Below are 13,602 nucleotides of genomic sequence, written 5' to 3'. Positions count from 1 at the left end.
TACACTCGCTCGCTCCCTCGCTCGTTCACTAACTTACTCGCTCACTAACTCACGGCGTTCATCTCTCGCTCACCTTCCTCTCTCCCTTCCCCCTCGTCGCCCCATTTCGCTCCACCGTAGACGCTGCAACCAGCTTACCGTGGCCGGTGCATTCTTTCGCAGCCAGTTCGGAGCTCCTTCCGAAGCGATTTCGGTGCCGATGCCGAAAAATCCGGAACGGAAGTTTGAAAGGCGCGATCGGTCTCCTTTACAAATTTTTCTTACAATTTTAGATAAATCCAGATGATAGCAAACTTGTCAAGGTTCCCCAAAATTTATCCTCAATAATACTGTTATGGATCATAATTTATTTAACAATTTATAATGATGGCAAATAAGGATTTTATATATACACTGTTTGACTAAAAATTGTTGACATCTTTTTGATATGGATAAAAATAAATGCATTGCCAGATAACATTTCGTAACATCATTGCAAAAAATAGATATGCAAACTTGATGCGGATATTTTCTGACGGATAGAATATTTTATAAGCTAGAGATGTTAATGGGAATTATGGAATATTAATCATATAATTTATTGCATTTATATATACTTATTACTTGAAATTATTGAATGAGCTACTGTTTAATACTTATAATTTTCATACAAATAATATGAAGTTTTTGAAATTAATTATCAATTTTTAGAAAAGCCAGGCAACGTGAAAATTGCACTTTTTTATCTTTTGGAAATACGAACAACACATTTTACACGTCACAGTTTCTTATTTAACTTCAAAACATAAAGTGATATATTATATGAAAATATTACATAATAAACATTCAAATTTAAAAATAGAATAGTTATTAAAGTCTTGTGATATCTTGTAAATTATATATATTTTAATTATAGTGTACACTACTCCATTTTTCTTTTTAAAGATTGCTTGAAGATAATTCGAAAAAAAAAAAGATATAGTATGATCGTAAAAGTCGTTTTACTCAACTCGTAAATCTCCATAATTAACCACGAACTTGCGTAATGATAAACAAAATCGCTTTCTATGCTCTTCAGTCAGGATACTAATCGGATTTTACAAGCTATTGCTCGATGCTATTTCATGAAACTGGACAAAGACTTGATAAAACTTGTCGATAGATTATCGTTTGCACGAGGGTTTTTGCCAGAGGCTTCGATTCCTCTTCTAGATCATGATAATGTCATCGGGGTCATGTCGTAGGCGTTTTAAAAAGAATGTCCTATAAATTTTTAGAGTCTGATCTCACTTTATTATCGCAAACAGGAACACAAAGGAACCCGGACACAATCGACTTTCCCGCGACTTACCGGTTTCTCTCGCATTTAAAATCGCCGATATCTCTCGAGGTTGACGAGAGAGACATACGCGAGTATGTGCAGCGATTATTATCGATATTTATTGGCTCTTTGCCTCGATAGAGTCATCGTTCTATAAATAAACCGCAACAAAGGATACGTACGATGGCGCTTACATTGCATCTGTCGTAACTTATACAATTTTGTTTGATGGAAAAAATTTTAAGTTGGCTAATTTATGTGTAAATGTCATACTCATATCAAAAATTTATTTTTCACGGAACGCTTTACATATTCCTTTCTCCTATATGAGATTTTTAGTAAAATTTTATTCTGGTCTAATTTAATTTACAAATAAATTGTTATATTATTGTTTTAATTCAGAGGATGCTCTATACAATTAAAATACTTATAAAAAATGTCTAGAATAATATTTTCAAAATATTTTAACATATTTTTTTGACACTGACTTTAAAATCTTTTGAAGTCTCTTTTATTTATTATAAAGTATTGGATATAGCAAAAGACTTCTAAATTCGATAGAAATTTAATATATTAAAAAATTTAATAGGTATATTAAAACATTAATTGATCGATCGCATCAACACAGACATGGTATATAATTCTAGATGTCAATACACATTTATTGTTTCTTAAAATATGAAATTTTCGATAGACGATATTACGTTGTTCGAACTTCATTTCGCTGTGTAATCACGAATTATGCGGGCTATTCAGGTATAACAAGCCATTGTCGATAAAATGGTGATTAATCTTTAATAATAATAGATCAGAGGCGTGTTCGATACTAAGGTCATCGCGATGACTGTGTCGGCACTCGTCGGACTATTACGGCCTTCGGCTAAAAATAGATCGGGTGACTTTGTCATTATGGTATATACGCGTAGATTTATTCGATCCGAATGAACAAAAGAAACTGCACAACGATGTTCGATAGATCAGCAAAACGATATCATACGATATCAGATAATCAACATCAGGAATGTCTCTTTCAAACTTACTCGCATTTTTTATATTAATTGAATATTTTTTTAGAAATATGTATCTCCCGTTATATGAATGCGTGTATATCAGATAAAATGTCAATCGCATACTTTATTTTTGGAAACAAACTCCCTCCATTCGATTCGATAACTACTGTCATTCGACACGTAAAGATAACCAGAATTTTCTGATATCTTGAACGAAATCAATGGATTTATCACATCAGTCAAATAATTTCCTTTGATAAGCCGTTCTTTAATTAAAATACCATGATTGGAAATGAAAGAGTATCTTCCGCATGACACGTCTATCGAGCTTTTAAAATCCAATTAATTATAATGAATTCTTTTTCTTTACTTTTTCAAATTCAAATAGATAAATTAATCTCTTTGGGACGAATATATATTCAGAAAGAGTACATATAAATATAAAATTATTTCAAATTTTAAATATGTGATATTAAATATAAAAAATCTTTTACCTTTTATATAGAAAATATTTAAAAAATAGCTTCAACGAAACCGCCAACAAAATTAATATGTTTCTAAAATGTCTTATATACCTACATATTATTCAGATATATAAAGTCAAAGATTACTATTTTAACAGTCTAATAATCAACACACATACGCATAAAGCTCAAATCAAGATGATAATGCATTTCCTAAACAGATAAAAATTTTACCTTGACGTTATACGAAGAGGGATTATTGGGATTTTATTTTCGTTTAATTATTCAGAATTTTTGTTTTTTATAATCGACAACAAGATACGCATGATAAGGGCCCGATAACTATCGCTTCTTAAGTCCCGACGATAAGGTTCACCATTTATTGGCCCCTCGCCGCACGAAACCTGAGAATGACGCGACATCATCTCAGGTTTGTGGTAAGCGAGACATTTTAGATGAAACACACGAAAAGGACGTGATGGTGTGCTTTATCTAATCATAAGGCAGCTCGACTTGCGCCCAAGATTAGAACGGGGCCGGCGCACAATGCATCTCATGATCATATTTTCTCTCGCGTTAGAGAGCGCTTAATAAAATAAAAATACGCTTGTAAGAAAAAATCCAATTATTATTTTCGTACGAATGTAAACACAAACATTAGAAAGATTTATCTAAGGCATTATGTAAGGAATAATTGTAAAATTTATTGTCAGTTTTTATGCATTTCTCACAATTTGTGGATTGCTCAAAATTTAATTATCAATTTTGAGATAAAAAGAATTTAATTTTTTGTTCAATTTCTCATTTACACTCGTCAATAAAATTAACGCATATGTATTTTAAGTCAAAATTTCGCATAATTTCAAATAAGCATAACTCCGCTAAAAATGATCGGATTTGAACAATTTTTTTTTCACTGTCAAGCTTGAAGTCTCTACTTTAAAAACCATTCGTCAGATTTTTAATTTATCCTCCTCCCCCGTACGCTACTGCTTCAAAAGTAAGGACGTGTTTTGTCTAAAAAAAATTGCGTACTTCGACGCACTCCACGGGGTGAAATAAATTTTTTTCGCAAATCTTATAACTTTCGTAAAATGTGGACTTTTTACTACAAATTAAAAAAAAAGCAGTGGCGTACGGGGGAGGAGGATAAATTAAAAATCTGACGAATGGTTTTTAAAGTAGAGACTTCAAGCTTGACAGTGAAAAAAAAATTTTTGAAACCGATCATTTTTAGCGGAGTTATGCTTATTTGAAATTATGCAAAATTTTGACTTAAAATACATATGTGTTAATTTTGTTGACGAGTGTATTTCTATAGATGTAAAATAAACTAACGGGAAATTAAAGTCTTTAAAGAAAAGAGTCTACACACAGAAAAATACGCAAGTAAATATACTTTATGCAAGTAAATATTACTGTTTCAAGTATTTCATAAGTTCATATATAATATATAAACTTATGAAATACTTGAAACAGATAATATTTATTTGCATAAAGTATATTTACTTGCGTTTATATTACTATTTTTCTGTGTGTACTGAAACTATTAAAAATCAATAATTTTCTTATTGTAATTTTTTATTTCTATCCATTTTAGATTTTTAATTTAAAACCTTGGTAGTTTTATATAAATTACACAAAAAAATTAAATTGTCATGCTTTGATATAATCAATTTTTCTTCATTTTTATTCTGAGATGCAAATATTGTTATTCATTTTTTATTATTTTTTTTTTAAATTTAATTGTCCGCACGTGGAAAATTAAATAGAAACTGCACACACAGTCACAAGACTAATCTGAGATAAGCTGACCGGTTGTAATTGAAGTATGCGACGTCATCACTATCATCAATCGTGATATATAATAATAGTTCACAATAGTTTGCTCGGGGGCATCTCTTACCGTAATTCAAATAGGTTGACGTCAATCGACAGTCAGCTATTATTTATGCACATCGACGGCTTGTCATCAGCGCAAATTGCAACGTTTATTTACGAATTAGCGAATTTGTGATTGCGTTTAATAATGCAAACAAATTTTTTTAAAACTATATATATATATATAATTTACATTATTTTTTCTATGTGTGCATCAATTTTGTAAAACGCTCGTAATTTGTTTCAGAAGACGTGGGCTACAGAAGTGTCGAGATCACGTCCGCCTTCACGCATCTGCCTCAAAAGGGTGAGCATTTTTGCTATTCATATCTCTAAAGTTTTCTGTGATCGATGCAATTTTTCCTCGACTTTTCTCAATTTTTCTTCTTGATATTTAAATAAAATATCGTGCAGTTTCTATAACATTTAACTAATTAATGTAGTATTTTCAGAGTCTTTAGATCCTAAATAAAAATAATTTTAAAGAAATATATATATGTATATTTTATATTTTATATGAAGAATGGAAGTTAAAAGTATATATACATAATTTATAATTTGTCAAAGAACGCACACATACATACACACGCATAGATTACAGTGTCAGCACTTGATTCATAATTTGTTAAAATTGTCTCTTTATTAATTTATATCAATTTAAGATTCGGTTTTCGGAATTGATATTTTGTCATGGAGATTTAAATTGTAGAAACTGTACTATATATTTATAGTATCGAGCGCGATATATTTATAGACATACAATCTAAGTCGATAACTATTATTTGACAATGGACGAATCGAGCAACGGTGAATCATACGTTTTGGAAATGTTATGTTAAAGTTCAGACAAATTGTTTGTTTTTACGTTCAATTAGTTTCTAAATATATCCGGTTCCGAAAGGCAGCAGCAGCCGCAAAGAGAAAAGGATAAAGAAATGGCGAGAACAGATTTCAGGAACACAAATGTTATTTCAAGTCGTAATAACTGGTATAACCGGTATAACCATAATCGACGTGGGTGGTGCACGCAAAGGGGGAGGGGAGGGGGAGGAAAATATTACTGCCAAACTGTTTGCGCATCTATAATATAAATTTCAAGTTTGCCGAGCCTGCCCTCGTTTTTGCCATTCTGTTGGCATCGTTATTTCGGTAAACACCGATGACCGATCTTTTCGTTTTTCCATTATATATATAATATGGCTCATAATAAAACATATCAATAATAATATAAATTTCTTTCTTTTGTACGTACACATAAGTTGGAGTAAAAAAAATAGGTAAAATATATAATAGGTATATAATATAAAAAGTATAAAAGTAAATTTATATGTATTATAAAAGAGTACTATATAAAATATTATTACAAATTATTTGCTCAATAAAAAATTCTTTAAAGATATTAATTCTCGTAAAATTTGCAAAATGACAATATTGAATCAACCTGAATTTAATAAATCAAATATATTCCTTTTGACATCCGTGCAAAGCGTTCCACGTTATAGAGTCCGCACAATGATTTAATAAATGTGAATAAGAGAATTAGGTAATTCTTAATATAAGCATTACTCACACGTATAAATGTTATATGCTACATGTAATGTCGAGATAAAGAATTGCAGATAAAGAATTTTATTCAGAGCACGATACTAAATATGCGACGTAACATAATTATACACGAGCACATTCAAAGAGACATATATATATCTCGTTACGTAATTAAAAAAGGAAAAACATCCGAGAAAAAGATGTAATGCGATGCGCGATTAAGATTTAACGTAATAATTTTATTTTCTCGCACGCGCGTGCAGAGACGAGTGTGACACACATATGTATGTATATTATACACACGTACTGATATATACATATCGTTATTTATGCGTGGTTATCAATGCATCTAAATTTGTCAAAGTCTATTAAGGCGGCGCCACGTTTTTGCGTTCCGCATATTCGACGATTAATTTTTGCGAATTTTTTTCGGAGAAATTTATTAATCTTTCGATACCCACATTTTTAGACAGCGCGCAACTCATATATCCGATAACCTTGAATATTATAGAGATCCACTCATATTCATTTATATATGTTATCATGTATAGATTCAGAAATAGAAATAATTTCTCTTTAATCTCAACATATCTAATATTGATCTTCAAAATTGCTATAATACTTCTATAAAACTTGTAAAATATAATATGCGTATCAATGTATAGTACCTAAAAGAAAAGTTGAAAAAAGAAAGCAGTTTAATTTTGAGAAAAATATATCGTATCAATTTTTTTATATATGTTTTCTATGTGTCTGATTTTAAATCTTATATTACGTTATATTAATTAATCGATGAATTAATATTTATTAATAAATCATTTATAATAATTTAATTCTTTTTTGATATTTTTTATAAAAGAATTTTATAATATATACTATTTATATAGATCTTTTAAACGCAAATCTTTGAATAAAAATAATATTGAGTTTAGATCTAATTTAATTATGTTGAATTGGAAAATTATCTTTAATATCTTTTTAATATATTTGTAATTATAGCTTCTTCATATCTTTGTCATTTATTCGAAAATATACGATTACACATTTGTTACATTTGTCATAACGTTATACAGAAATATATAACATATACATATTTCTCTCGATAATGATAAAGAAGAAGGGCAAAGGTCAAGTTTGAATAGTAGATTTATATTTTAGATTTTTTGAGAAGACCTTTTTTTCGCATAAAAGTTTTATTGAAAAGAATGATTTCGTATACATTCATACCGATTCGATAGACTTGGACAAAAAGCATACTTACATTCGAAGAGAAGTAGAAATAGAAGTAGAAGTAGAAGTGTAAAGTAAAAATGTATAAAGATCAAGTTTGAATAATAGATTTATATTTTGAATAACAGATTTTTTGAAAAGATCTTTTTTTTTTCGCATAAAAGTTTTATTGAAAAGAATGATTTCGTACCGATTCGATAGACTTGAACAAGAAATATACTTTTACATTAAAAGAGAAGTAGAAATAGAAGTTTTATCAATTGAAATCAAGTATATACATTTTTATCTTTTATTTAGCCTTTATATCCTGTCTTTGTTGAAAAAAATAAAGCCAAGAAAGCAATTCTTTGCTTGCAAAATATTGTTATTCAAAATTAAATTCATAAGTAACTTGTGTACAAAGAGAAAATATTTTGGCGGGTCAAAAAGTTATTAGGTCATTAGAATATGAGTGAAGTTGGAAGAAGTGGAGAAAAGTCAAGAATAGGCAACACGTGATTAACATGTGGAGGTTTCGACGAGAATAAAGAATACAAAAGCTTGATTGCAACCAGACAAGTCTTTTACTTACTTTGTCACTCGCTTTTATTATTATTATACTTCAGCAGCAAGAGTTAACGTGCTTCTCTTAAATAAACAAATTTATTCGAAAAAATTATTCCATTTTTAGTATAATTCAGTGGCGCACGCGCTCTTCTCGCATACATCCGTGGAATTTTCTCTCGTGAAGAATTCCTCATCGCTCTCGAGATCAGAGTTTCGAAGTAGAGAAAGAGAGAAGGAAAGAGAGATCGAGACCACGTGAACGCGACCAAAAACGTCACTCTCTCGATTGGCCAATATCTCGCGGAGGCTCCCCGCTTTCGATGCAGCATCCGTCCATCATCCAGTCTTCCTCCATCGCAAATGATGAGGAATTATCAGAACGACTCGCGGTCGCGATCGGTTCGCAGTCGCGATCCGTCTTCCGAGGGGACGAGATTTCCTTTTCGTTTCGCTCTTCCTCCCTTTTCTTCCTCTTCCTTATTTTTTTTTTTTTTATGTATCACAGTTTCTCTTTCTCTCTCCGTTTCTCTCACCTCGCATCTTAGCTCTCGCGTAATCGTTTCCAGCGCGAGCTAAATTTAGCGCTGACCGTTGCTTTTGCCGAGCGACGTATATAAAGTTCCTCCTTCTCTTCCTCTTCGTGGTTCGTCATCGTTTCCTGCACGCGCGTGCGGCCCCGAGGTCGCGAGAAAACACGAGGAGTTCCACCTGTGAAGTCGCGTCGCCCGTGGAGAGAGAGACAGAAAGGGGGGCATATAAATTGTCCATGTGTATTCCGTATCGGCTCTAAAACTCTAATAGTGCGTCGCCAAGAGAGGCTTGAACTTGTGACCCCCGAACGCTGATAAGCGGAACGCTTTATCGGAGACACGCGCGTCTCTCTCTGGAATTTCATCACGATGTAAAATTTCGCTCTATGAACGAAGAGCGCGTTTGCCTCGTGTCAGTGTGCGATAATAAATTATTACGATATAATAGTGCGCGAAAAGTTTTGTTAAAACTCGGGTGATCAAGTTCGTTCCTTCTTGTCACTCTTGAAATTTAATTCGAAAGACTTTTCGAGGACCTCTCTTTAACGAGGACGTGTGAAAATTGGCGACAGGCGCGAAAATAGAAGGCCTGTTCGTTGTTGCCTCGTGTCTGCAAATCGAGCGATAAGCATTTTGCGTACGTGTGTTTCATTGCGCGTAATAAACGCTAAAAATAACCGCGTTATCGCGTCGCGGACGAACGAATAACGAGGCGATAAACATCGGCAGCGACACGCGCGTGAATTCCACGCGAGTTCCTCTCTCCGATTGTCGCGCGATTAGGGGGAAAAGTGGGGCTGGGGCTGGGGCAGGAAGGACGTTTAGAGATCGCTGGGTTTAGGCTTTTTCGTTTCCTTTATTATTCCAACTGGCAATAATGAGAGGGCCCAAGAAGAGAGAGATCACGTTGCCGCGAGATTCTCGCAAATTGCACGACTCCGTCAGATCGTTCCAAAATTAGAGACTCGGATAACCCGAAAAAAAGGAAGAAAAAAGAAAAATAACCGGATTGATGTAATCGCTTCTCGTTTCCCAGAAACCGACGTTGTTTGGAAACGAACACGACGCAAAAAACTTTGGTTCTTTCCACTATTTGTATTTTTGTATGTGCGATCTTCGCCTTCCTCAATATTTCATATCTTGACGTCGTTTTGAACTAACTTGGACATTGAAGAAGGACAGAGAGAGGCTTGAAGCGAGGGTTTTAAACAGGCGAGATACATAACAAGACATTACCGTCGACAATTTTAGTCGCGTGTGTTTGTGTATGTTGATTTCTTTCCCAATATTTAAATTTAATGTAAATTGTATATAAATATCGCGGCATGCGTTGTTGAATAAATATCGATAAGAGCCATCGGGACAACAGTTAGCTGGTAACGAGTGAAATATCGCGATGTATTATTGAACGAATATTGATAAAAATTATCGAGACATCAGTAAGTGACGTAGGAAGGGGAGAAGTGAATCTATCGAGCAACAACGACGACGAAGCAAGGTTGGATTTTTAATACCAGTTGTTACGACTTTTCATTCCACTAATAAATACATTTTATCGCTCGAGATTAATTAATTAACTCGTCGTGTTCTCCGATCGTATCGGTGCAAAAGTTCGATAGAGAAACGGGAGAAGAAGACATATATATCTTGTGAAAAAAAAAAAGAAAAAAAGGAAAAAACTATGAGGGTTTACGTGGAACGAACGAGCGCGTTTGATCGATATCCGCGCGCGGAAAGCTCGAGCGTGAAGCTCGTCGGCGGCGGAAATCCGCATCACCGTCACGGGACGATCGTCCATCGTCATCGCCACGCGATCGCTCACGAGAGCATGTTACCGGACGTGTTCTGTTATTGTTATATGTGCGTAGAGATGGCCAGGGATACGCCGGGCTCGCCGATGCCGCGACCGCGAGATTTGGGCGCCGGAGGTGGGGGAGGGGCGGCCGCCACCCTGACTTCCGGTGCTTATCACGCCGCAGCAGCCGACACCGCCAACTTGCACGGCCACGCGCTGCAGCAGAGGATACTGCAGGTAATGTACAACTATATATATACCTATAAACATGTATACACTAGCAGATCCTGATTTTGATGAGGAGATGAAGAAAGAGTTCAAAAATTATTTACTTTGATATTTTTCTTCTTATCACGCTTTTTTTGCATTTTTTCCCTAAATTTTTTAAACAAATCTAGCAAAATTTATTTTTTTTTAAATTTCGAATGACTTTGATCTCAAATCCTCCCTCTAGAATCTGTCAGTGTGTAATTATATGCATGACTGTATTTAAATATCTATACATACAATGTTCGGTCGCTCTGTGTACAGAATGAATTCGGAGTCTTTTGGTTTTTTTGGAGAACCGCGTTGTATCAATTATAAAATAGATATCTTTTAATTCAAACCTAATTATATACAATTTATTAGATTGTCAATTCGTGAAAATAAATACCTCAATTCTTTTTTTGAAATGTACTTGCCAAATTCTTAAAGTTGCACAGTAGTAAATACAGAAAATTGAGAAATTTATATAATATAATATTATAACTTGTGTGATAATCGATAAAAATTATCTGTAGTATAATTTATAATAAAAATAATATTTTTTTTATATTGAAAAAAATTATATTGAAATGCACTATAAATTTCTCGCGATATTAGGCCATAATGTTGAAATATTTTTTTTATATATACATATGATTTAATGTAACAAGGATTTTAAAAAGAATGACATATATATTTTTTTTTATTTTTATATTATCAAAATTATTTTATATTAAATTAAAAAGGCAGAGAAAGAGAACGATTTATTTGTGGTGTATATAAAATACAAATACCTATGTATATGTGTTATTCTAAATCACAAGTCTTCTTAATAAAAGGATTTGAAATAAAATGATTTCGAGAAAGGAAATGCGAACCTTTTGTGCGAGTATATTGCATTGAAATGGATTGCGATGATAGATAACTATATATCGCAGAAACATCGGCATATATGTATACGATGAAGTTTAGATTACTGCAACCGAGCTCTCACACAGTTTTGGGTGAGTTCGATCGATCGTGCTTTAGTTACATGGCAATTAAGTTCAAGGTCGCCGATACTTTCGCGAAGGCCAAATTTAATGTTTGCGGAGAATCCGCCGGAAAGAAAACATATATCGCGTACGATATTTTCTATAACTGCAGTATTACGTTTCGTTATTTGCATCAAGTTTCGCCCCTCGAAAACAAAAGGCTGGAAACAATCTTGAAATAGGTATACATATATACATACCTGTATAAATACATACATAAAATATAATTGAATATTGCATACATGCCGTATTTCATAGCGTGTAGCGCATATTTAACTAAACCCCAAATGTGCATTTTAATGAGTTGGCGTTTATCTTATTCAACCGAAGTCTTCTCATAGAGTCTTGTGTTATTTTACTTTTTTTCTAGATATTTTTTTTAGATATTACTCGATAATTTTCTCTATTAAGTAGAATGAACTAAAAAACCTATATTATCTTGATATAAGCTGAATGAATTCCAGCTTATATCAAGATAATATAGGTTTTTTATAATAAGAATATTTTTTACGATAAAATTCTTTTGTATCGTTGCGATAACACATTACTTTAATGATGAATAGTTTAATAATATCAGAATAAATAATTTCATTTTAATAATTTCACTCTAAAATAAATTTGGAATCGATTTCTTCCTAGAGGGAGAGAGAGATTTAAAGAATATATAATATAACGGGGAGAAAATTAATTCAATCGCGCGAGACTTTCTTCCGTCGAAAGGATTTCTTATTGTATCATAATCCATAGCGAATATTTTTTTTTTTTTCGGCCTGTTGCATATTTATGTTACATATATGACGCGTCCGACCGTCTGGCGGAAATCTCGGAGACACGTGTAAAAACGTACGCATCCTGCTACGTAATCCGTGCGTCTATTCGGCGAGTAGAATTCAATTATCATACGTTCGACGGCGATAAACAACGCGACGGGAGACACCGGTGGGTTATTTTCCGCGCGCGTCTGCCTTATCGGGGATATACGTTCGCAAATGAATCGGAATTCACACAAATGATATTGATGAGACGACGATAAGCTCACCTCTAATACGCCATTCGTTTTCGCGGAGTCGAGATATGTCACACGAACGCTTTTTTAATTGACATAAGGTTTACGTAACCGCGACTCCAATTACCTTTGTATTCTATGGAAAATATTTCTATGCTTTGTTAATAGGTAACTCCCCACTTTAGAAAATGATTTAACTATTAAAGGAATATAGATTCACACTTGCGCGTGTTTACACATTTTATTTATATATTTATATAAATTAATTAATATTTTTTTACAGTAATATATATTTTTAATCTATTCTATGTTATAGAATTTATTATGCAATTTATGCTTATAATTTTTTGTATATTACTATTCGGTTTTATATATTTTATAAAAAAATATGTTATAATAGGATTTTATATAATATATATATATATATATATATACTCGTATATATATATATATATACATATATATTCTTTTGTCGGAAATATTTGAAAAGACTAAAACTTTTTAGATATATCGTCTATGAGTCAATTCTAATCAACTTAGATTAGATAAAATAAGTACAATTTTTAAAAATTTAGATAATATGTTCGAAGTACAGTTTATCATTATGAAAAAGTAAACAGTTATATATTTGCATCCATGTATTCTTTGTCGAATTGCTATTTTCAAAGTTTTCTGTCATACTTTTACACATGAGTTAGAAATCTGTGTGCCAGATTACATTAAGAGATTTGCAAAAAATTTTTTTTTTACGAGATGAGAAAATAAAGTATAAGTACAATGATACTTGCAGCTATTATATGATAACATGATTTTATCGCATAATGCACATCGAAGACATATATAAATAAGTTTTAAAAAAAGTAATAAAAAAATTATTTGGTTTTCGATCTCTGATTGATTCGACAACATTAATTTTCACTGATAAACAAAGTATTAATTTTCTCGCATTACGTACAACATCACAGAGTAAATCCAAAAGATTGCGTGCATCAGTAGTAGAAATCTTAATTTTTCG

General features: G+C 32.4%; 1 protein-coding gene across 19 annotated transcripts in view; it reads left to right on the top strand.

Moving 5' to 3' along the window:
- The window catches only part of Hdac4 (histone deacetylase 4), a 108,681-nt gene that overhangs the window by 71,871 nt on the left and 23,208 nt on the right, over window positions 1-13,602 (top strand). For 9 of the 19 annotated variants that reach the window (XM_083037613.1, XM_083037612.1, XM_083037608.1 and 6 more), the window contains 2 exons: window positions 4,903-4,962; window positions 10,375-10,538. In XM_083037613.1, coding sequence (XP_082893739.1) covers window positions 4,903-4,962; window positions 10,375-10,538 — 224 coding nt within the window. Of the gene's footprint in view, window positions 1-4,902; window positions 4,963-8,289; window positions 10,539-13,602 lie in introns of those variants that run through there. The other 10 variants (XM_083037611.1, XM_083037619.1, XM_083037603.1 and 7 more) reach the window with 8 other exon arrangements.

This window comes from Prenolepis imparis, unplaced genomic scaffold, assembly GCF_030444845.1.
Source record: "Prenolepis imparis isolate NDT839.2.m4 unplaced genomic scaffold, iyPreImpa1.0 SCAF_5, whole genome shotgun sequence".
Classification (NCBI taxonomy): Eukaryota; Metazoa; Arthropoda; class Insecta; order Hymenoptera; family Formicidae; genus Prenolepis; species Prenolepis imparis.
Note: the sequence above shows the minus strand (reverse complement) of the source record. Positions and strands in the feature narration are given on the sequence as shown.